The 25,657-nt window shown below is 44.3% G+C and overlaps 1 protein-coding gene across 4 annotated transcripts; it reads left to right on the top strand.

The window, feature by feature from the left end:
• The first annotated feature begins 306 nt into the window (after nt 1-306).
• On the top strand, nt 307-25,657 carry sh2d3ca (SH2 domain containing 3Ca). Of its 4 annotated transcripts, none has more exons than XM_088282067.1 (13): nt 307-451; nt 17,110-17,238; nt 20,168-20,317; nt 20,605-20,882; nt 21,172-21,249; nt 21,637-21,764; nt 21,920-22,292; nt 22,878-23,007; nt 23,141-23,256; nt 23,496-23,667; nt 23,746-23,857; nt 24,371-24,577; nt 25,397-25,657. In XM_088282067.1, the coding sequence occupies exons 1-13, from the start codon at nt 377-379 to the stop codon at nt 25,570-25,572; spliced, it is 2,124 nt and encodes a 707-aa protein (XP_088138193.1). In that variant the 5' UTR covers nt 307-376; the 3' UTR covers nt 25,573-25,657. The 4 variants fall into 4 exon arrangements, with proteins under 4 accessions (XP_088138193.1, XP_088138192.1, XP_088138194.1 ...); XM_088282066.1 differs by having other exon boundaries at nt 307-457; XM_088282068.1 differs by lacking the exon at nt 21,172-21,249 and having other exon boundaries at nt 307-457.

The following is a 25,657-nucleotide window of genomic DNA, read 5'->3' as shown; positions in this document are numbered from 1 at the left end:
CGCGTGAAGTGCAGCAAGTGCGGTGAGAGGCGCAAGAACAGCAGCCGGCGTGATGTCAGGAGCTGCGAGACGCACGGACTCTTATCACTTTTCTTGTTTTAGCGGCTCTCTCCTCTCGCTGTTGTGGTTAGCGGCTGGTGAGCTGTACCTCTGACTATTTTTTTCATTTTTGGGAGCTCTTTTTTTGTGTAGTCAGGGGGTGGGGGGGTCACTATGTGGAGGGGCTTTTAATCCAGGCAAAGCAGGGGTGGGACAGGCTTAGCCCAGGGGCCCGGGGGCTTTCGATCGGACACCCCGGGTGGGGGGTGAAGAGACAGTCGAGGCAAAAAAAAAAAAAGAAAAAAAGGACGCGAGTGGGAAAAGGTGTGTGCCCACCATGACGGAAAGGTGCAGTCTTTGGAGCGCCCTGTCGGCTGCAGCATGCTGCTTCTACCGGGGATCGTTCATGCAGGTGCAGGTCGGTGTGTGTGTGTGTGTGTGTGTGTGTGCGTTGCGTGCAGTGTGTCCTCATGCATTCCTCTTGATGCACATGCGGGAGCACGGGAGCCGGTCGCGTGAACCCTCATGCAAACCGGTGACATCATAGATCGTCCGAATCACTGTGCAGAGACCGGCAAGTGGCGTGGTGTGCTACTTAGGAGATGCTTCGGAGTGAAAGTGCGTTGAGGTCGGCGGTATCATCTTCACTTGATCTAATTCCAGCTCAGTTTGAAACACAATATGCGAGCATATTCACAGGACAGGACAGGACAGGACAGGACGAGTCGGACCGTATATTTTGCTCAACATGCTGATCACAGTCAAAGCCTGTATCCAATTTCAGATGTTGAGGTGGATTTTTGGAGAACTAAAAAGATATTTTGTGGTCACTTAAAATGTTTGCATTGAAAGTGAAAACTGGCTTCACACTTTGTTGCCTATACGAGAAGCTTCTGCGTGATGTAAGCCCGGCTTTACAATTTCAATGGCTACAGTTAGCTTTGTGTTGAATAATTTATTTTTTTTGCCAAGCATGGAACGGTGTTTCGTTTCAACGGCATAATCGTCAGATTGTTTGGTTTGGTCAAGGAATTGATGCAAAACTTTTGATTCATTTCACATGTGTACTCTTCAAGACAAAGATGATCACACCCCGAAACGCTGGCAAGGAAACAGGAGTTCAGAACATTCAGCCGGAATCTCTTGAGCTTCAGTTTTTTTTTTTTTTTTTTTTTTTTTTTTTTTTTTACATCAGTTTTGCTTCAGGCGGACGTGTTTGGCTCAGAATCATGAAGTTATTTTTAATCAAAGCGGCGGCAGATTTGGGCGGAATGGTGGTTGAAGTGGGTGAATTAATGAGTTAGCGAGGCCGTTACCAGTTAAGTGGCCGCCTCTCCATTGGAAGCGAAGACTAATTGCTTTATTCTCTGCAGCACGGGATTGTTTTCAAACACTCCCGTTTTATCTGGCCCAATATTGACTCCTCGATTCATTCTCATTAAAGTTGGCTCGTCAAGCACGATGCGGTGCGACCCGAGCGAGCAGTCGTGCTTGTATTGTTTCACTCGTCCAAAGTCTCGTTGATGACATCACTTTGGTTTTCATTTCTTTGTTATTATCAATACGTGCTCACAAGCCGGACGAGCGTCTCTTCTTCGGAATTTCTTGGCGTCACAAAATGTGAAGAAGCAGCCAAGATGGCCTTTTTTTTTTTTTTTTTTGATCAGGAAACTGAAATTTGTTATTTTCTTTTATTTTTTTGATTTTGGTGAAATTAGGAAATAAGTGAGGACTTGAAAAACGCCGACTTTTATTGAGGAAGATGGACACATTCTTGCTCTTGTCCGCTTCAGCCTGTGGAAGCGCACGAGCCGTCGGCACGGTATTTTGGATTTTGTGGAGGTGATCACATGACCTCACCTTTGAAATCCAAATGATTGCGCAGAACGCTTTTCTACTTTCACAGGTTGAAGTGGACAAGAATAGTCATGTGCATTTGCGATCGGTCGCCGTTTTGGACAACACAACTGACAATTTGAGCAATATGACCTCGCTTGCCTCCCTGCTGTGACGTAGATGCTGAAAAAGGAAAAAAAATAACAGGCGGAGCTCCAAAAGGGGGCGTGCCAATTTGTCATTTGCGTATGGATGTCATTTTGACGGCTATTTGTGCAGAAGACATGGAGACAGACAATACAACGATTCTTTATCTTGATTTGCCTTTTTGCAACACGGTAAAGTCTAAAAACCTACAATGCATAAATTGGAGGCCGCTCGACACGAGCATCAACACTCGTTTTCCCCAAAATACATTAGAAAGAGTTTCACATGAAATTAGTGGCTAACCTCTTCTCATTTGGGTGTTCAGACAATTTGGACATCCGCCATTTTTTAAAGTTTGACTGAATTTCTTGTCATATTCTCAAATGATACTTGATGAGTGTATAAATGTGTAATAACTGATGTGGTGGTGTTTCCCCAGCTCATCAGCTCTATTAGTGGCGAGAGATTACGTTTGATCCCCTGGTCTAGACTGCGCTATTCTCACAATGTGTACACGCACAAACACGCACACACACACACACACACACACACACACACACCCCATAATGCTCTTCAACCATTGTGTGCGCATTATGCCCAGTGCTCCCAGCACATCTCTGGAACTGGGACAATGTAACTACCCCCTGGACTCTGACAGTGACAGTAACATCCCCCCTCTTCATCACACACACACACGCACACGCACACACACGCATGGTTCACGAGAGCCTCCCCTCCACTTTGATTGTTTTTTAAGTTAATCTCTCTTTTTCTGACCGCCAGGCACTTTCCCTCCTCCTCCTCCTCCTCCTCCTCGTTTTCTTTTGGCCGCCGAGGCTTGTGGCCTCATTCCCCGCTGACCTGGGCAGCATGTGGCCGCCATGGTGCCCAAGCCAGCAGCCAAGCCGGTCACGCTGTCCTTTAGCATTCCTGCGTGTACCGTTCACACACGGCACCGCTGTGGCCGCCAGCCGCATGCGCCGCGAACCACGTGCGTGTGCCGCATCATGAGCCCGGCACCATCTCATGCCATCGTTTTGACATGCGCTTTGGAAATACACGATAGACGCACAGGGTGCCGTGGTGTGTTGCAATCATCGTTTTTTTTTTTAGACATTTTGTTCATTCGAATTTATTGTGATCAGCATCATCAAACATTTTTTTTTATCAATGTCACACATTTGAACTGAGGCTAGAAGGCTGTCGGTGTCGTAAAAATGTTAAGACAAGACATTCTCGTATGACTCAAAATTTTATTCAGGTTTCTGCCCCAATTAGTTTTTTTTAATTGTGTTTTTATTTCCCATAGAAAATGCTGGGAATGATTCCCGTGTCACACTGCCGTCATTAAAAGTAAAGGCAATGTTATGCGTATTTCCTTTCATTTGACAAGTGACAAAAGTGGAGGCGCCTCACACGAATCATCCATTCAACTATTAATTGTTGACAAAAGTGCTAAAAAAATGAAATAAAAAATTAAATAATAAAACACGTGATGTCCTTTTTGTCCTCACCCCCAAAAAAGCCAAAGAAAAAGCAATGCCCAAGAAACTTTAGAAGCCCCCCCTAACCCTCAAAAAAAAAAAAAAAAAAAAGTTCCAATTTCCAATTGTACAACCTCAGGGACGTTCATTTTCCCGAAGTTCCTCATTCATCGTTTGCGTCTTCTTTCAAAAACTCCCGCGTCAACTCTCCTGCTCTTTCTCGCGTTCGCTTTACCTCATGCACAAGATCTGCTTTTGTATGCTGTCGAGCTGTCGCGTGCGGAAGAGCAGCGCATCATTCTCCCCTTTTATGTCCTTGGAAATAGACTTTATTCACATCTTGTGCTACCGATTGAGGTGATCGCTTTTGATGGGAATAAAAGACAGTGCGACACCCGCCAATCGTTGACAAAAGCGACGACTTTGCTTACAGCTCGGTCACAGCAGGTTAAACCCGCAATGCTCTCGTCTTTCAGATGATACACTCTTGCCAGTGTCAGTCAGTCACTCGGTTAGTGTGTGTGTGTGTGTGTGTGTGGAAGCCAACTGGTATGTTTTAGCATTGAAATATTCACCATGTAATCCCCTCCTCTCCAGTCCTCTTATCTGGCTCTTCTTTTTGCCCTCCTCCCTAAAAAGCTTTTCACCATAAATCCTCTTTTGGCGTGCTGGCCTGTCACACCCTGGAGACTCATCGTGTGTGTGTGTGCGTGCGTGGGGGTGTACTTAAACAAAGTGGACCTCACAATTGGCAAAGACGAGTAGGGGTGTGTGTGTGTGTGTGTGTGTGTGTCCACATCCTCATTAGTGCACTGCCATGTTTTTGGCATTAATTAGGCTGGGGACTGTCAGCTGCATATTTTTGTTTCATGTAAGTTTTGTCTGTTCGCAGCGTCATTGTGGTGCGTGTTGTGTCTCGACCGTGACGGATTCGAAGGCGTAAGGGCATCGGTTGAAGCGTGGGATTAGTTGAAGTCTGTGAATTGATCCATTTGTGTTGTTGTTTGGATAGTTTTTTGATATGAGAAATCTTTTTTTGATTTGGGTTTTTTGGGAGGGAGAACAAAGTCACGGAGTAGCGAGCATACGGACGGAGAAATGGGATCGACTGCTTGTGGATTGTCCGTTGTTTGTTCAGCCTCGAGGATTAACAAAAAAAAAAAAAAACATGTAAAAATCCAACCCCCTTGACAAGTATTTCCTTCTCAATATGATCACACTTCTGACTTCGTTCGATTGATGAAGTGGAGTCAAAGGTCACTAATGGTGGATTTGTCAAATTGTCTCTCTTGCCAACCAAAATAAATAGATTGCGCAAACAATCTTAAATCCAAATAAAAGAAGCGAGTGGAATGTTGCTCATTGTAATGGAGAATAAATAACCAAATAAAAATAAAAGTATGTTGCATTAAAACTACTCCAACATGTACAAATTATCCAATAAAATATCGGCAAAGAAAAATGTGACGTGCAGTTTTGAGCTTCTTAGTGGCACTGTCGGCGCAAAGCAGACAGGAAATCGTTAATTGCGATAACGAGTGAAGGACCGACTTGATGTTACTCGTTACACTTTTATCAAATCTCAAATATTTTCAATTTATCTTACCATAAACTTCACTGACAAAAAAACGCAAAGTCATTCAGTAGGAATGCGATCATTTGGACTTTTCGCACGTTTCACATTGACGACGACTTTAAAAAAAAAAGGCTGAGAAACCCAATCGAACTTGACTTTCCTACGTTTCCCGAGCTGGCACATGTTATCATTTGAACTATTTACTCTCGCTGGAAGTGGCAGCTTGCAGTCAATGTTCACAGGAGGAATTCTTATTGGTACGAGATGGTCTCCCGGCGCCGTTGTGATTTTTCGCTTCAGGCCAAGATGAGCGTCCTCTCCACCTCAGCGCCTCGCGTTATCACGGCTGCTCCTCTCTAACATGATAGAGGAAAGCTTCACATTAGAATAACAAAAAAAAAAAATCTCCAACAAATGCTGCCGCTTCAGGAAGGGGATTATTCCAAAGAGGAGCTGCCTGCCCGTTAAATATTTGGCCCGATCAGCATTTGAGAAGGGTGATCAAGAGTCGTCTCATGGAATTGCTGAGTGAAACGAACCAAACTGGGGCCTCGCTGATTTGAACGCTGAAACTAATTAGAAATATGGACTTCGTTTTACAGGACTGAATGGATCTGCCGAGGCTTACAAAATGTTAACACGCTCTTGATGGATTTACTTTTAATAGAGAATGAAGGTTGACCTGCTCATTTTTACTCACTTATACCGTTAGGTACAGAGGAAGTTTGGAGTTTTTGAGGTTTTATATATATATATATATATATATATATATATATATATATATATATATATATATTTATTTATTTATTTATTTATTTATTTATTTATTTTATTTATTTATTTATTTATTTATTTATTTATTTATTTATTTATTTATTTATTTATTTATTTATTTTATTTATTTATTTATTTATTTATTTTTTGCGCCGTTGTGGGTGTGAGCACAGACACAAAATAGATGCGGCTCCTCTGATCCTTTTTAAAATGCGCACCCACGCACGAGGCGCAGTCCTTAACCTGGTGCGAGGAGAAACTGATTTGCTGGAGTCCATGCAGGACTTTTAAGTGCGATCTATAAGGAACTATAAGTAGCGCATGGGCCTGCCGGCTTTTGATGGAATAGGCTCACAGTTGTTGTTGTTAAAGTGAGAGAGGGTAACAAGATGACTGATGATAAAAAAAAAAAAACTGACAAGACTACGGCCCCTTTGACTCAAAACAAAGTGTGAACACGCAAGTCTGGCCTGCGTTATTCACTTACTGATGACAAAAGGTGCAACAGCCACAAACTCTGACCCCGACGTATTCCCCAAAATTATGAATATTGCTTTTTGATGAAACGTCTTCAGGTGGTTTTGTCTTCTTTGCCCTTTTAAACCAACCACAACGCAACATGCAAGGGAGCCTGCAAAGATTCATCATTGAAACACTTTCAAGTGTTGTCCGGAAATCTTTCACGAGGTGGAAAGCTGAGAAGTGTGCGCGTTTGCTTTTATGCATGCGTTTCGTCCTTTATGATCACACATGCCTTTGGATGGATGACACACACACACACACACGCACACGCAGCATATGTCGGGCAAGCCACAGCTGACGGGGAGTGTGTGGCATAGTGATAGAATATGGAGCAGGAGGTACGCAATTGTTTGCTTCCTTCATTTTTGACCTTTGGTCATGTTTAGTTGCAGGACTACACATTGAAAAGAAGCGACGCCCACGCTTTTGCGTACAGTATCTCTATAAACGGCATCAAAATGTTACATTTCCACCATGCGGCTGGCTGCCGAGCTGCAGACACTTTCCAAGAAATATTTACATTGGATTAGTGCTTCCGTTTTTTTTTCTGTGAATGAGTCCCAGCGGCCAAAGTGTGTTTTGAGTTTTGAAAAAGGCCTCAGACCACAGGGGAGATTTAAACGAATCATTTTAGTCAATGAAGAGACTGGAGGCTGTTCAAGCGTCTGTGTGTGATTTGCACGGAGCAGCTGAGAATGGCACACTTGTTTTCGGCGCTTTCTTTGAAGAACGCACTCACCAAGCCACGCACGCATACATCCACGCTTGCATACGTTCACTCGTGGGAGCGGAGACGTTCTGACGAGCAGCCATGTTCACATATTAATTATTTTATTCTCGCGTGACGTTTGTGGACAACTTTCGGAGCATGCCTTGTCGGCGGCTGTGTTTCAATTGGTGAAGTGTCGTCGGTTGGGTCCGCTCTTCAAGTGTCCATGGGCAAGATGCTCGTGATTGTAAACAAAAACCCGATAAAGACTTGACGTTCCTTCTTCTGAATTGCCCGCCAATAATGCCAATATCAAAATATTTTTTATACATTTAAGTCAGCGATGTTTTTTTCGTTTGTTTTAATTATTTTATTTATTTTGCTCATTACAATAACCTTGGTCATGCCTGTGGCAGTGACAGTACAAAGTTTGAGAGCATCTTGCTTTCACGTGAAGTCTTGGAAGCAGCAGCTTGGCAAGCCGATTACAAATCAGACAAGTGACACTAAAAAAAAAAAACGGAAGGTGAGGCGAGTGCAAAGCAAACGCTACACAGAGGCACGACGGCGAACGGCCGCTTTCCAACGCCGCATTGCCGGCTAATTTCCCATGAGCGTCTCCAAGCGGAACGTGTCGAGAATCTCACACGGGAATGTTTACGCTCGCGCCTTCCACGCGCACCAAAAATCACTTTGTTCCGCCGCCTCCCTTCATGACCGCTTAAAAGCTGTCACGACGGCAGGGGGCTCTCAGAAGGTGTGCTTCCATCAATACGGAAGCGCGTGTGTGCGTCATTGACGGCAAGTGAGAGTCCCAGCTCCATCTGCGTTACTATGACAACCGCCCGCTAACAACTACCAGACAACACGCATTTCGCCCAACCCCCTTCTTCAGCTTGCATGTGCATGATCACTTTGAGAGTGCGTGTGTGTGTGTGCGAGAGCATCCATTAGGGCGCATCCCAGCAGGTCTCGCGATGATGGACAAGACTCTAAAAGCTGCTTCTGTAAGCCTCAGCAGGGAGTGGTCATACACGTACACACTTGAATGGAGACGATACCTCAGCGAAGCTCTCACGCTGTGTACTTGGCCGGCCAATGGCAACGCCTGGCTTCTCTGCCTCCACAAGGCGATGACATCATCGGCAACCAATGGCGTGGCGTTTGAAGGGCGTGCTCCTTTTCGTGCGCGTGCGCGGCGGTGATAAAACGAATTGATATGCGTTTGAGGGTTCAAGCTACTCCTCATTTCTTTCCGTCATGCACAACTGCTTCCTTCTTTGCGATTCCCCCTTCACTCGCCATCATAATCAACATCATCTCCCGCTTGCGCACGTCAAGCGTGTGCGTGTCAAGTTGTGACGAAGCTCGATGCGCGTTTGTGTGCGGCGACCGGCACAGATAAATGTCTCTCTGACAACCTTCCCGGCCGGCTGTGACCTTCGATCGAAATGAGTCTTTGCATCATCAATTGTCTGTCATGCCACAAGAGTGATGGCCCCCTTTTCTGATACGGCCATTATGTTGTCACTTGATTAAAACGAGTCTCAATAAGTCAGTGTTGTCACAAAATGACACTGTATTGTCAACACGCAAATTGAACTTTTTATTTAGAAAACAATCTGTCTTCAATGAGTTATTTAGTTTTTTTGTTTTTTATAGGCCTGAATGTAAGTTTTCACCCGCTTACATCTGGCTGAAGCTATGCTAACCGTTTGTTAATACAGTCAAATATTTCATTATGGCTTTAAAGTGAAAAAAAAAATATTTGGGATAGTTCCGGCTTCTTGGCTTCCATCTAAGCTAACACAAACTATATACCTAAAAGTGTTAAAAAAAATAAATAAAACTAAAAAAGTTTTTTTCTTATCCAAGCTAGCTTTTAGCTAGCTTCCAGTTGTTGAGCTATGTAATCCGCAGCGTCAAGAGTCGGTCTATTTCTTGAGCAGAACAATACTAATTATAGCTGTGAACGTACATTGATTAAAAATGTCGAGAAGATCTGGCTCCTTTGAGTTGAAATAAATGTGAATTACGAAAGCATCGACGTCTAGTTGCAGACTTTCTATTCATGAGCAAATAATTTGAGTCACCGTCAATGTTTATGTTGTAGGAAACTACGATACGCCAATTTGGTCAACTATTAAACAGCGCGCTTGGTCTCGCTTCCCTTTTTCATGCTAATAATTATATGAGAGCAACTATTTCTAGCAGCTCAGCAGAGTATCACCACTTTGATTCGTCACAAGAAATGAGTGCATCGTGATTTTCACATTTTTGGCAAGAGCTAAAGTGAATTTTTAAAGTGGTTTCAAGTCTGTGCTGATGTTTGCTGTGACAGTATCCACGGGTGGTGTTTTACATCCAGGCGTGGTTCCAACGAGCAAAGCTGATTAAGTCTCCTCTGTCGGTCATTGATTAATTAATCAGATGCTGTGTCACCATATGCTGTTTGCATCCTTGGCTGCAAATAACCGCAGCTGATGCCACTGCCTCAGTCGAAATGCATGCACACATAGAGCACATATGATTTAAAATTTTAAATTTAATTATGAGATAGCGCCAAAAAACGCAAAACAATCGATTGTATTTTGTCGCTTTTCGCTCTTCTTATTTACGTTTATCGTCCAAGAGTGTCTGCACCCCCATTTAGGCACAGAAAAGAAATGCATTGTGGGTTTTCTATCACATTTGTCACAGTCAAGATGGATGGTACTCGTATGAATGGTAATACATGTGCCTTGCCTCTAAATCGTAATAAGAAAAGTGTGTGTGTGTGTGTGCGTGTTTCTGATTGGTTGCACATCTTGGTTGAAATCACGCACGGTTGTCTGGACCCGTGTGTGCGTTTTAACGTTTGAGTGGCGAGTATTGACGAGGCCTCAGACCATCCATCTGCCCACATGGTGACCTTTTACCTCCAAAAGCCTGCAAATTAGCCATTAATGGCTCGTCCCCGAGAGAAGAGGGTGACAGTGAGCGGCAAAGGCCCCAGGTGTCAGCGTGTGCGTGTGTGTGTGTGGGGGTGTGTGTGTCACAGAATAAGGAAATTGATGACCGGGCTGGACATGGCATGTGTTTTTGCCTTTGTCGCTGGACTTTTGGCCATTAATATTAATAATAATATAATGAACATAAATGTCATGCTGAGGTTATAGATCTGTCTATGTTAAAGAAATACGAGCCCCCCCTAGCCCCACCCCCCCAATGTGTCCATGGGGGGGGGGGCGGGGTAGTGGGGGTTGTGCTTATCAGGTTGTGCTTATCATGGACACCCATTTTCATAAAAAAAAAAAAAAACATTTTTTAAAAAATAATTCTATCATTGTGAAAATACGTTTGTGAAAACCACACCCCCTTTAAAACACCTGAGATGCCCGGTGTCATCTGCAGTTAAGTACATGAGCACCCCTGGCTGCCATTAGAGGAAATGCAGCATGATAGTTTTAGTCTCCTCCATGCATCATGTCTGTGTCTTGTTGGTGGAACCAGATGCTGCCTCCTGCATGCACACACACACACACACACACACACACACGCGCACATTGTAAGTGATGGAGAATGATATGATATGTAGGAAGAAGGTCGTTTAGCGCAAGGTAGAGGCTGGCGAGTGAGCTGATCCGTCAGCAAGAAGGAAACCGCGAACGAGACAGACGGGATGACTCGATAGAAGGTGTGGAAGATGAAAAATCAAGCTAGGATGTTGCTGTGATAAATTGCTGCGTCTGGTTAAGGAAGATAAAACGTGACACGAGACTTGCTTACGTGTATTTATCTCTATCGTTCTCGGCTGCGCCTTGTAAAGTGATATGTTACACAGCAAGGAGGCAAAGCAGGCGCACAAAGAGCAAGCTGACAAGATAAATAGATACCGTATACGCGAATATAAAACCTGGGCAAAATGTGTGATGAGAGACATCGGCCAAGATGTGTGAGTCGTGTGTCCTAGCAGAAATGGCAAAAGAACTCGAAGTATGTACTTAAAAGGTACAAATACTGTACTTGTTTCGAAAACACAAAAAAATGGTAGAAGTAGAAGTACTGATTCAATCTTTCTTACTTAATTACAAAATAATTTAATTCATCTGCTTTGCTAACCTGGCACAACATGTTAGCTTGGCTTTGCTAACATTGTAAACTGACGAACAAAAAAAAATGCTAATTTAGCTTACAAGGGCTGTTATCAATCAGTCTGGGCGTCGACATTTTATCACGCCGCTAAATAAGGCCATGGAAGGTGCATAGATTTTTTCTCTAAATCTGATCATCATTGTCCTTAATGCTCTTGGTTCACATTTCTCCAAGTCACTGTTCTCCCTCTTTTCTTCCGTCTTACAAGTTCCCAATAAATCATTCGGTGATCGCAGATGCAGTTGAAACGAAGAAATTATAGAGATGTCGTGTCATCAAGGTAGTACAGAGTAACAAACGATCTAACAAGTGTAAGTGCAGAAGATGAACAAGTGCAATTTAGACAAAACTCAACCTGCCGTGTTTTCCTCACCGTTGCACATGACTGAGCAGTGCACACACGGGACACATTAACCTCTCGTTCGCTCACGCACACGGACGTCACGTGCGTGACTTCCTTAGGGCGGCGTACCAGCTGGGCTGTTCTATGTTACCATAGCAACAGCATATGAAGGCGTGGCATTCCTTGTGCCGTGGCAAGGGAGAGTTTTCTACCGCGGGAAATGGAGTCATACCATACCAGGCCAAAATACAGAAGTTTAAATGTTGATCAAAGATAATAAAATTGCAAGTCACTGTTGCATTCTGGACAGTTTAAAGCTTAATACAGTGAAACTGTACCAAAAAGTTAAAGACAACTGAACAGCGCTTGCCGGGTGATCACTCGTGAAATATGAAATCTTGGGGGTGCTGCTTGACTTTGACCTGACGTTCAGTCATATAAAAGAAATTGCTTAAAACAACCTTCGACAAGCTGAAAACCAGAAACGTATTCTTGTTTTTTTTTATTTCCAGAAAACCGGATTTATTGTAACAGAATGGCAGAAGAGATGCATGTTTTGGGTTAATTGTATTTCGCAAGCGCGAACTAGCATGCGCAAGCTAGCATGCACCTTATAGAGCGATGCGGCCAGTATATATGTAAAATACAGAACTAGAACCCCAAGCTGCTTTTGAAAATATTTTTTTTTTTTCTCGTAAACTCCCCCCGCCCACAATGATAAGTAAAAAAATGTGTGTGTAAAAAAAGTGTTTCATTGTGAACACGCCGATTGTGCAGCAGTTTTCCAATTGTGTCGCCTGCTTTCCAAATCGCCAGCTTACTGCATGCTCATTTTCTCCGCTGCCGACGCCGGGGGAGCGTCACTAAATGAGGTTGTTGAATATTTCAAACATTGTACAATCGTGATGTACGACACTGCCTGCTGCACAAATGAATATGTACGACTGTTTTCTTAACCTGGAGGGGGAACTTGAAAAAGACATTACTCAAAACTGTCTCCATGCGGCAGCGAAACATTTTTGAGCTCACGTTTGGTGCGAAGCAATGTTGTGCCCGTGTGGGTTTTCACCGCGTTCGGCATTCCAAAAATTCATTCAAAATTGAAATTCAAAATTGTTGATAGATGTGAGAGTGGTGCAATTGGCTGGAGCCCAGTCCAGTGTGTGAACGGCTCCCGCTCATCTGCAACTTGAGCAAGTGGGTTTGTGAATAAAAATCACAATCTAATCCATCGGCACGTGAGGCGAGGTTTTTTTTTCTTGGGCGTTTTGGTAAGCGCAGGTAGGAAGGTACGTTTGCGCCGTTGTGGAAGGTAACACAGCCGACTTGTTTGCCATCCAAAGTGGGAAGTGGCTCCCATCATTCCCTTTAAAATGAGTGCACAAGCGACAACGCGGTCGACGTGAACTCGCTGGAGTCCATCCATGAGATCAGACGTGTGCAAATAAAATTTCAAAGAAACTGCAAGAAGAATTCCACTCGCAAATGATGAAAACTTGGGCACTTGGTTTTGCGCCTTTGAGCACAGCTCGTGCGATCACGTGCATACATTCTGGGGTCAAAATGATTGTGATGTTAGCAGCATTTCCTGTCATGGTTCCAGTACTCGTGACTTGGAAATCATTCGACCCGTGTGAACCAGCCGCAACGTTTCAGCACAAGTCAGGCTGGAGGGCACAAAAGGATTACAATAGTCTGGAGAGCAGTGATACTGGACACGTACGTGCGTGCAAATCTACAGTCAACCCCCCACCCCCCTTAATGGGAGACGGGAGTGTTGCATGGTCTTAATGCCATAATCCGAGTCTGTAGCACCGAAAAAAGCAGGGCGAATGTGGGTGTGGCGTAACCGAAGGCAGAAGAGCTTCTCACCACTCGGCATTTTTGGTGGGATTCCCTCACGCACTCCCAAAGCATTCCCCCATTTTCCTCCCCCACTGCCCATACCACCACTTTAGGCGTTGCCATGACAACGGGGTCAGTGAGAAGCCCCGTGGGCTCAAAACAGAAAAGGTGCCCTTCACTCTTTTTTTTCTCACACTCCACTTGTTTTTTTGTTTTTTTTCTTCTCCACTTTGTTCATTTGTGTACAAGCTGAGCAATGTACAAGATTCGCCATTCTTATTTTGGACTTGTATTTAGGCCGGAGGAGTCACGGAATTCATGCAACAGATTCATCCATCCATTCATTATCTGTTCCGCTTCTCCTCACGAGGGGTCGCGGGGGACGCTAGAGCCCTTCCCAGTCGTCTTTGGGCGGTAGGCGTGGGAGACCTTCACCTGGTCGTCAGCCAATCACAGAGCTCACAAAGACAAGAAAACATCCGCGCTCACACTCATAGCTAGGGACAATTTAGCCGAGTACGCAAGTTTTTGGAATGTGGGAGGAAAGCGACGTACCCGGAGAAAAGCCACGCAGGCACAAGGAGAACAAGGAAACTCGGCACAGGAAGGCCGGAGTCGGAATCGAACCCACGATTTCAGACCTGTGAGGCCATCATGCTAACCAGTCGTCCACCGTACCGCCTCGTCACATAGTCAGAATATTAAAAAAATTTTTAATGCAAACCGATCGTTTCGGAAAAAAAAAACGATTACAGGTACATTGATTTGAAGTTATCCATCAATGCAGGTGTTGCCTTCAGGGACAATCTGAAAACAGCACGCTTGATGCAAATGAGCAACTGTTGCCAATGGACTTCTATCTTTCGGTTTGCAGCAAATTTTCCATCCTCGCCGTCCGATAAGATTGCGCTGATGTCATCACCTATCCATTTCTTCGTGAGAGGCAATTTGTCATTTCGTTTGCATATTTATTATTCTTACGCAGCCACCCATCTCGTTTCTATCGTCCGTCTCAAGAGTCACAAGTGAGTTGGAGCCTATCACAGCTGACGTCTACATTTGCACTTATGTAATGGTTGTGTGTGTGTGTGTGTGTGTGGAGGTGTAAATGAAGTGGCACATCTCGCCGTGGCTTTAGCTGTCATTGCCATCATGTCCCCCCCCCCCCCCCCTTGTGCAGTATAGCGAGCGCGTACCGTCTCCGTCTGCCTCTGTGATAACAGTGCTTATCTTTGATGACCTGCTCTTCGTGGCTGTCTGGGCCCTCAACTAAATATTGAGCCCCATCCGTCAATCGTCACGCACACACCCACCAACGCACTCTGTGCTCGCTCCCTCCGGGGAAGCAAAATCCTGCATCAGCTGTTAAATTGCCTTAACGCTCACGGCTGCTAATGGCTTAGCCGTCCTCCCTCCCCGTGAGCCTCTCGGTCCACATTTAACGAGCTCGTTCCATTGTTCCGTCCGTCTGTCTGACTTTGGTTGCTGTCTGCACTTTCTTTTGCACGCCGCTTAATTTTTTTTCTCAAGGTTCGTATAGCGCGTCTCTCGCTTAGGTTGGCTTGTTTGCAGTCGGATGCTTCAGCCGAGCGGTCCTACTTAGCGTCAGTAGATATGGAAGGAAGGTTTCTTGTCAGAGTCTTAAATCCACGCTCTGTTTGACTTTCACTGGCTGGAACGGATTCATGGCATTTCCATTCATTTGAGTGGGAAAGAATGATTTAAGGTGCACATCTGGGAGGCAGATGTGCGAACCGTGTTACCCAATAATGTCCAACAAGAATCATTCTTGTAGAAATTGAGAAAATGTCAACGTACAGTCGCTGTAATAAGATTCCCCCTGCACGCGCAATAATTGCACAGTACGTTGCTATGGCAACCAACAGCTATTTTGTTGATGTGAGAATACGGCACAATTATTCACTGTTCCAATACTATTACTGATTTTCTGTTCACATTCAAACTCACATTCAAGCCAGGAGTGATAAAAATAAAATGCAGCCCAGTAATTTGTGTTTTTAAAAAAAAAAAAAAAAAAAAAAAAACTTGGAAAAGAAGCCGCACACACTCAATTAACTGACGTGCGCATTTTGCCTCGCTCCGTTAATTTTGATTCATTTGTTTACTCTGTTTAACAGCAGCCCGTTTGGGCCGCAAAACGAGTTGGGCTTGAATGAGTCTGCACAGTCCACAGAACTTTCTTTTTGTTGAGGCAGAAAGCAAGAGCAACGATATTGCGTCTCTTGCTATCCGATTGTATGTTAGACAAGATATGAAAGTTGATGTTCTCCTTTTTTCGTTATTTAGACTTTGTTTCATTGTCTGTCAATTTGTCGGTGTCAAATCCACGAGGCCTTTCCAAAGTCGAGCTTCACTCAATTTTCAATTTGGCCCCATATATAGACACGCACACACACACACACACACACACACACACAAACAACAAGTCTATTGTAGAAAATCAGTTCGAGGCCTCCGTTGGGTTTCCACGGAGACGAGCAGAAGCAATAAGTGCACACTTGACCCTGCCGCTCTCTTACTGGCTTCCACGCGCACCCCTCAAATCTAATCTGGGAAGAGTGAGCCTCTGAGGCGATATCCGGAGAGGCGAGAGGCAGGCGGAGAAGGAAGGGTGAGAAGGTGGTGAAGACACGAGGACGTTAATAATTTCATTTTGGACTGACCTGGGGAAGAGAGCATCGATCACTTGCCTCTTCTGGTCGTCTCGTATCAACATCATAAAAAAAAAAAATAAAAAAAACTCCTGATGATGGAGAGCGGAAAATACGGAAGAAATTGAAGTATGTGATGTCATCTTAAAATATAATAGCTGTTTTTTTACCAGAAAAATCGGATCTGATTTCAATTTTACAACTTAAGTTATTCAAAAGAAGTTTACTTTTTTTTTCTCTCTGCGATCTGTCTTATTTCTTTCAATACAAAACATTTTCTGTTTCCCAAAATTTACTTGCAGAAACGCTCACAGAATAATTTCTTTTTTCTTTTTTTTTTTTTTGTATCCATCTTATCTGAGCTGATTTTGAAATTTATTGTCAAACTGTACAGGAAGTGGATGATGTCATGACTGGAATATTTCTCTCCATTTCACTAAAAATGCACCAAAATGTTTTATGATGTGCAAACGATTCTTTGCACATGTTTTCATTCGTAACTCAAGTCACCGAGCGCAAAAATGTCTCAAAAGCATCTTGACTGAATTCGTTGGCGTGAATTCTTTCACAGCTCGAGAGTCTTGGAAGGTAAATAAGCATGAAAATGTTTGCCGGAATTTATTTTCATGTATTACAAGCGCAGATTTCCCCGGAGTGTCGCTTATTTGTGCAAGCAAGCAGCAAGTAGAAAGCTTTGAAATCTGAAACGTGATCCTCGTGTTTGTGTCTGAGCGCGCGTGCGTGGGACCAAACTCGGGACCTTCTTTGTGGGCTGCACATAATCTGAGCAGCGCTGTTCTTTTAATCTGGCCCACCGAGCATTCATTTGATGATGTCGACCTGTCATATTTCTTGCATTAAACAAAAATGAATTCAAATTTATTTATTTTTTCATTTGGTTCATTAAATAAAATGTTGGTCGATATGAACAATTTCACATGTTTATTGATTAATATATCTAATTCCAGGACATGTCATTTCAAGTAATTGTCCCCCCCCCCCCCCCATCTCCCGTTTGTGTCCTTCAGTTCTCCAAAGAGAAATACTTGCTGGAGTCTCCTCCGGAGAAGCTGCGTAAGGAGCTGGAGGAGGAACTGAAGCTGAGTCCGACTGACCTCAGGAGCCATGGCTGGTACCATGGACACATACCCAGAGAGGTATGGAAAGTGAACGCCTTGATTTTCATCAATTCTTGAAAGCATAGAACACTTGGAAGCCGAGGCCAGTCGATTTTGCGCGAGAGGTGCGTTTTCAATTCACACTCACATTCATACTTGGAGACATTTTAGAGTTTTCAATGAACAAACTTCACATGCACATGAAGTTGAGATTCGAACACAGAATTCCAAAATGCGAGCCATTTGTGCTTACCACTCCAATACTTTGCCTAATGCCTTGTAAAATGTTGAGGGGGGGAGGGGTGGAGGTGAGGGGGTAGGGGCAGAAGAAGAGCATTTCAAGTGTATACATCCGCCTATGCTTTTATGCGCGGCAACATAAATAACTGAGTGGCTGTTGTGTGTTTGCCGTGCCAGGTTGGGGAACGATATGTGCTGGTGGGCCACATTTAGATAAGACTAAAAATAAATAAATAAAAAATATGTCAAACCAATTATTGTTAAAATGTGTATCTTAATAATAAAAAATAATCATTTAGCGTTTCTAAGAAGTGTGTATTTTGCGGATAATAGTTCTCATTTTATTATACTAAATCAATTCACCAATTATGAAATAATATTACAAATTTATAAATGAATACATTTAAAAAAAAAAAACATTTTGGGGGGGAAAATCGCAAAATGAATGCACATTTTCCACGTCTCCTATAGAAATTATCAGTGGGTCATACTAAATAATGGATCACGTGACATACCCACATGATCACATGACATACCTCGCCCACTCCTGACATGAAGCCTTTTCCCGCCGCACGGTACTAACACCACTCAGCATGCTGCCTGCTAGGAGAAAATTAATGGAGCTTGAAGCGTTTGGTTTCGGACATCGCTAGAAGATAAACCATAAGTAGTACCGTAATCCATTTTGTTGTGAAAAAAAATTCTGGATAGAGACTTGCGCTGACTAAATAAAAAAACACCTAGGCAGAGGTAATTAAACAAGATTAAAGTGTGGGATGATTAGCATTTCAAGCGGCCGTGCTTTTTAAACGCTCACTTGAGCGGCTTTTTAGCAGCGCAAACACTGGATGACACCGATTAATGACTCCCATCATCACTCTCTCTGCTCTGCGGGATTGACTTAAGTGTTCACAAAGAGAGATGCAATGCCAAGCAGGCAGCTGTGCGCGCCGCTCACAGGTGCAATTGGGATTTCACAGCTGGCCAAAACACATACACACAGGGGGCGGAGCCAATGAGACGTGGCCCAGGGCAGCCACCTGGTGGGGCATCCACAGCCCCGCCCCAGGGCATGTCTGCCGCAGATTTTGGATCAATATGCGAATTGGAGTGGCATCCGTTAGTGATGAAGGGGGCAGAATCTTCATAAATGCTTCGTCTGCAAAAGTAACCGCAACACCCCACCCCCGACCAGCGGCGGGGTTTCCGGAGGCATCGAAAAAGGTCGTTCACCTCGACCATCTCATGTGCTTCATATGCCACACGCACACACATCCACACGTGCAAGTGTAGTTGATGTCTCAAACACGGACACACTCAATTAAGACGTCTATATTGCATAATATACATTATTCATGGGGCTGTCCCAATGTAGACTTAGAAGGAACTCGAAGCACTCTGTCGACCACATCACAAACACAAACACACTCACTACTCATGAGTGACTTTATGGTATGTCACTTAAATGGCTACTTTCCACTATTTAGTTCTATAAAGTTGGTGTTACATCCATCCATTCATTTCCTAAAACTATTACTCTATTTTTTTTAATTGTAAACATCGATGCATTATTCTCATTTGTTAAAAACATTTTCAAGAAACAAATTGAACAGAAGTTGATCTCAATCACAAATGACCTGGCCACAAAATTGGACCTCAAAAGTATGAGGCAGTCATGCTAACCGTTAGACCGCCGCGTGGCCCATTTAGTTGTAAACATAAAATATATTTTTTTATATCTACATCAATAGGTTTCTTTTTTTTAATCAGTGTATTGCGTCACGGTGTACTACGAGCAAAAAAGGGTGATCTATGTTCTTACTGCCACCTGCTGGCGATGTTGTGTGAGTGCGTTCACAGTTGAACGTCTCTGCCGACACCGTCATACATAATGATTATGCTTTATAATAACACTCTTTTCTTCCGTTCTTTCACCAATTTTTACTCTTTTTATGGACACTGTTGTTTTTGTTGTTCTTAAGCCTTAGGCTGCGTGACTTACCCTGACAGAAAGATTGCTGGTCTATAGTTATATTCAAAACAAAGTGAGTTTTTTTACGCAATAAGCTGAACACAATGGATTTGTACTGAAAAAAAAAATCTCAGTCAGCAGTCGCTGGTGGCATCTTATTTGTCTCTGCCAGCTTGAACGGCGCAACAGATGCATTTTGGCATCTTTTTTGTTATTGTGGTGCACCACACAAATGTCCCAAGGCATTGTTGTAATTAATCCTGATGGAGCGGATTCCTATTATTTAACTGTCAAAAAAATTATTTAACAGCATGACTTTTTGACAAATGTTGTAGCACAAATATGCCTGATTGCTGTTTAAGATTTGCAGTCCTTTGTGTGCTTTTATTTTATGGCTACAGTCTAGACTCTAGAGACAAGACTAAAATTTCCTTTTTTGCATTTCACATACGAGGTGACATCACGGTTAGAAGCACAATGATGTCATGACAGTGCTCACAGCACTTTGTCCAACAAGATTGCGCTGATGTCATCCCTACGAGCAGAATTATCGTCCTCTTGGGACTTACAGATATAGTCGTGAAATCAATAAGAACTGATTTTATTTTTATTTTTTTTATTATTATTTTATTTTGATTTTTTTACAAAAATTGGATTACTCCAGCCCCTCTGCTATTTTCATTCTTTGAAAAACACGTGTCTGCGTGTGTCTGTGTGTGTGTGTGTGTGCGTGTGTGTGTGTGTGTGTTTCCGCAGGTGTCAGAGACTCTGGTGCAGCATCACGGAGACTTCCTGGTGCGTGACTCCTTGATCAACGTGAGCGACTACGTGCTAACCTGTCGGTGGGATAACGAGGCGCTCCATTTCAAGATCAGCAAAGTTCTGGTCAAATCCAGCGATACCAAGGTCCGTATTAACGTGAAAAAAAAAAAGTGTAATTCTTGACTCTTAAGTTTTTTAACAAGAGAGTCCTTTGTACTGGAAACAAATTACAGTGGCAATTGTGATTGTTTCAATGCGTTTGTTGGATAGTGGACCTTTAATACATGTGTTGAAAAAAATCTTAAGAGCAGATATTTTAAAATAGTATTTTTGTCAAATCAGTTTCGAAAGTGTGTGTGGTCTGATATGAAAAAAGTTTGGCCTCCTCCAAGTTCCAGTTTGTCCCCGTTCTATCGCACGCTCACGCTTAGGTGCAGTATGTTCTGGAGTCGGAAAGCTTCGACTCAGTCCAGGAGTTGGTGCGCTTCTACGTAAGTCAGCGCAAAGCCATCTCGCAATCCAGCGGTGTCCACATCTACTGTCCGGTGAGCCGGACCCTCCCCCTGCGCTACCTGGAGGCCACCTTCGCCTTATCAGGAAGCAAGCACGGCTGCGCCTACTCGCCGTCCAATCAGAGGGGAGCGTACATCAAGAGACGAAGCGTCACCATGATGGACGGGCTCACGACGGAGAAGATGATGCCTCACAGGTGAGCTCTTTGGGGTGGTCTTCGAAATGCGGGCGCATCGCAATCAATTGGAATATCATGGAGCGCTTCATTTATTGTTCTTAAGAAGCTCCGATTTCAAGTAATTAGGATTGATGATAGTCATGTTTCCGTTTTATGGACGAAACTCCTTCATAAACCGATGCCCTTGTATTCGGAACTGTTACGGAGCTTCATCGCAACTCTCATTCCCTGTGTCCTCATTTTAGCCATTGTTGCATTCTTCTACATGATTTTTCATTTTATTGCTTCTTGTTACACACGCAATCAGCGACTCAGACAGCCCCAGTCCGGTTGAGACACCAGCAGCACCAGCGGAACCACAGCTGCAACCTGTGCCCAAATGCAGGTGGTGTGTGTATTATGTGTGTGTGTGAGGCACAAATATGTAGCGCTAGTCCACTTGCCACACCCCTGCCGTCCCCTCACCTCATCCCGCACCTCCTCCCCTATAATGAACTTCGGATGGACCGCTCACGTTTCAAATGTGACAAACGTGGAGCCACCAACTTGCAGCTTTGAGCTTGTCTGATTTGCTTTCTGAGTCCGAAAATATTGACTTTTGTACCAATTTCAAATTGATCGTTGAACGTATAAACGAGTCACGGAATTTCTTGTCCCGAATGTGTCCCACGTCACTCCTGTCATGTGACACCACCGCCGCCGGGGTTGCCATGTCAACAGCATGTCAAGCCATCCCTGTGGATTTTTAACAATTTCCTGTTGTTGTGTGCAGCCCTTCCACCATCCACCACCACAAAGACGCAATGAGGAACTGTGCGATGAGCATGGACCAAATTCAAGAGTACCGCTGCCCTTTGTCACCTGTCGGGGAGACGCCGATGTCTCCTGCGTACTGTGCAAGTAAGCCCACATCCATGCATGCTTCGTCTTCCAAAACGGCGGCTTTGTTCACACCCACAACAGCGCAACCGCACATTTCTCACGCCAAACATCGACAAAATTAGAACCCAGCAATACTGACTGAATTGACGAAAATATTCATCTCTCTTCTCCAGTCACCAGGCAGAGAGCCCACTCAGGTGGACGCGTCCTGGCGGTGGTGCCCCCCTCCCCCGTCACGCGGCGTTCCAGCGACCCTCATCTCAGCCCCTCTTCCAGCAACAACCCCCCAGAGCATCCCGCCAACGTCTCTCACTCGGCCCACTCCTCTCCCGCCCATCACCCTGCTTTCCAGTCGCACTCGTCCGAAACAGCGGGCAGCTACTGCGACCTCAGACCTTGCCCGGCCGGACCCCCCAAGCCGCCCACCAAGACCTACGTGGAGCGGTTGCGGGTGGAGGAGGGGAGGAACGAGGGTGTGAGGGAGGAAGGAGACGGCATGTGCAGCGCTCCTCAAGTGGAGACCGCTTCCTTGTTCCGGCCATCCAGGTTTGAGACATCTTGACGATGCGCTGTCCACTTCTCACTCAGTACAAACAAAAACTGTAGAATGCGTATTGCGCAACATTGCTATATAGATAAAATAGTCATCAATAAATTCGCAGGAAATGCCACTCATTTTACCACTCAAAAAGCATGTGTACATAATGAAGTGCTTCTCAAATAGTGGGGCGGCCCCCCCTGGTGGGGCACGGTGCGATGCTGAGAGGGGTGCGTATGAATCTGGGGAACATGCTTTCCTTTTTTCGTTGTACAATAAAGTGTAATTGCACATCCACGCCAGTAGGTGGCAGTGGCGCTCTCCTTGCCCATTTTGCGCTGCGAGGATTAACTCTACAGTTTGTTTTGCAATGATAACAACCTGCTTGGTGCCCCTAGAAAGATCCACAACTATGATGTTACCTAAACATAATTACTTTGGTGTGATTCTAAAAAAAAAAAAAAAATGCATCCAATCTCTGTGTGATTCACTGTAAGTCTCAAGAATCATTCTTTCACAATGCGCTGACCTCGGCAGTCCACTGCTTGATTATGTTTGTTCTCCAGTTTATTAGCAAAATGTTTCGCGTGCAGGTATGAGTCTTGCATCATGCCGGCTGACAATAAACCTCTGGAGATGTCTGTGCTGAAGAGAGTGAAAGAGCTGCTGGCTGAAGTGGATGCAAGAACGGCAGCAAAACACATCACCCTGGTGGACTGCACGGTACGAGTGTCAAGAAACAAATAAATAAATTAAAATAAATTAAAAAAAAAATATATATATATATATATATATATATATATTGTGAATGTATCGAAAAAATTAATCATCCCGCCGCCTCTCCTGTCTTGGACAGATTGCGAGAATACTGGGAGTCAACTCAGAGATGCAAAGGATGATGGGAGTGTCCTCGGGTTTGGAGTTACTCACGCTACCTCACGGACACCAGCTGAGACTTGACCTACTGGAGAGGTGTGCTGTCTTCCTTCATTCATTAGGAGTGAATGTTGACTTTTGTTGCTAACCAAAACAGCAGCATCCAGCCTCTCAGTGGAATTAAATTGTGTAGTCTCTTTGGATGTTAAAATTAAATTCCGTGTTGACCATTTTGAGGCAATAGCATCTCTTCGCCTACATCAACTTTCCAGTCGCCACTCATGTGATGGCTCCAGAATGTGACGTGTCTTTAAAAGCGTCTGTTCTTCACTCAGGTTCTACACCATGTCGATCATGATGGCCGTGGACCTGCTGGGCTGCACGGGAAGCACCGAAGAGCGGGCGGCCCTGCTCCATAAGACCATCCAATTGGCGGCCGAGCTCAAGAGCAACCTGGGGAACATGTTTGGCTTCGCCGCAGTGATGAGGGCCTTGGAGCTGCCGCAAGTAAGAAAAAAAAAAAAAAAAAGTTGCCATCGTTCCTTCATTGCGCTTTTTTCTGACGCCGTTGTGATGACGACTCAGATTTGCCGGCTGGAGCAGACGTGGGTGACGTTACGCCAGCGGCATACAGAAGGTGCCATCCTGTACGAGAAGAAGCTCAAACCGTTCCTGAAGAATTTGAATGACGGGAAAGGTAAGTGATGTGAACTTCTCAGAGTTGCAAAATAAAATGCCCGCTGTGGCTATTCTGATTGCATCTCGTCTTCGAATCGTCGTACCAGCGGAACCACGCGACTGGCGGAATGAGAATAATGCGACTAAATTCCTTTCACACGTGGTTCTAAAAGATTAAATGCAAATATATTGTGTTTAAATGTGAAAGACAAATGAACACGAAGCCACTGTCACACGCATGGTTTGAACATTTAATTCATTCATACCACTAGAGGGAGCCCACGCACCACACGTTGAGAATATATTTTGAATTTTATAACATCAATTTTTTTTTTTTTAAATTCCACAACACACGTTCGCTTTTACACATGAATTTAGTAATTGAATCCCGACTGGAAAAATGAAGTTTGACAAGTTTAACAGTTTTTAACCCACAGTGCCACCCTCTGGTTCTGATTGGACACTGCCCAGCATGTCCCAAATCCAAAGTATTCAGTGTTGTTTATTTCTTCCTTTTTGTTTTTCCTTGCAGAGTCCAGCGTGGTTTGCAGCACCACTTTCCCACACATCATCCCCGTTCTGTCTTTGCTGGAGCGAGGTCTGGCTCTCGGGGAGGTGCTGGAGCCGTGGGAGAGCGCCGAAGTGGGCGTGGACGTGGTCATGCACCACCTGGAGGCGGCTCGGACCGTCGCGCATCACGGGGGCATCTACAGGAACAACGTGGAGAGCAAATTGCGGGGTAAGGACACGTGGCGAGTGTTTGGTTGAAGAGTGTTTGGACTCGCCGCTTGTTGTGCTCTGCTAGGCAGTCACAGCATGTATTTATTGCCGTGATTAGGAATTGATCGTTCGCTGTATTGATTATGAAGCCATTAAACATGTTAACCCTGGTTAATCAGGGTGACTAAATTGATTGAGAATAATAGGTCTTGCCTTTCATCTCATTAAATTGGGCTTGGAAGCTAAAATAATCACAATTTTGCACAACATGTTTTATTATACAGTAATAGCCTGATATTTTTTTGCGCTATCTTGTCGCAGACGCAATCAATACTGCACAAAAACAGTACATCATCTGGAGTTGTTCAGAATCCATAATTCTCACGTAACAAAAACTGAAATAAGTCTGTCACCAGAGACGCTTGTTATTGAATGTATTCAATTTGTTCCGCGCAATGATTGTTGTACCGTTGGCTGTAAGAAGTTGAGCTCTGATCGACCAATCAGAGGGTAGGAAAAAAAAGATGTCATTGTCAAGGGTCGACTCACTGGCCTGGGGAGGATGAATTTTAAATCTGCGAACAGTTGAAGTCACATCCTCCAGCGCTGCATTTTGTCGGCCATGGGCAGATTAGGAACTCACATGGCAACACATCGAGCCTGAAATCTGATTGGACCAAAACGCTAACAGCTAAATGTGTGCTCAGAGAATGAGAAAGAACTTTTTTCTTTCCCTTGCGTACTCGGATGGGAAGGATTTTCTTCTTTCTCCATTTAGAACTTGTGCTTTTTCAAGACTGTAACTTGAGACCACGTTTTCCTGGCCCTCCAATTCCAGGGTTCCAGGCGCAGGCCGACATCCACGAAATCTTCCAGACGGAGTTCCAGATGCGTCTGCTGTGGGGCTGCCGCGGCTCGGAAGGCAGCCAGCTGGAGCGCTACGAAAAGTTCGACAAGGTCCTCACCGCCCTCTCGCACAAATTGGAGCCTCCGGTGCGCCACAGCGAGCTATAGCGACCATTTCCACAAACAGACATCTTACTCTCACACATACCACTCCCAAGTGATCTTGTCTTGCATGGCCAAAAAGAGGGACACC

This window comes from Idiotropiscis lumnitzeri, chromosome 18 (genome assembly GCF_059441095.1).
Source record: "Idiotropiscis lumnitzeri isolate Australia: NSW breed Sydney's pygmy pipehorse chromosome 18, RoL_Ilum_1.0, whole genome shotgun sequence".
NCBI classification, from domain to species: domain Eukaryota; kingdom Metazoa; phylum Chordata; class Actinopteri; order Syngnathiformes; family Syngnathidae; genus Idiotropiscis; species Idiotropiscis lumnitzeri.
The sequence above is the reverse complement of the archived record's forward strand: the minus strand, read 5'-3'. Positions and strand labels throughout refer to the sequence as shown.

Bases quoted from the DNA above. Each gene is read 5' to 3' on its own strand.
- sh2d3ca (XM_088282066.1), top strand. From the start codon at position 377: ATGACGGAAAGGTGCAGTCTTTGGAGCGCCCTGTCGGCTGCAGCATGC. The intron at 21,250-21,636 runs GTGGTGTGTGTA...TGTTGTGTGCAG, and splicing joins CAACCTGTGCCCAAATGCAG to CCCTTCCACCATCCACCACC. The intron at 23,257-23,495 runs GTGTGCTGTCTT...TTCTTCACTCAG, and splicing joins AGACTTGACCTACTGGAGAG to GTTCTACACCATGTCGATCA.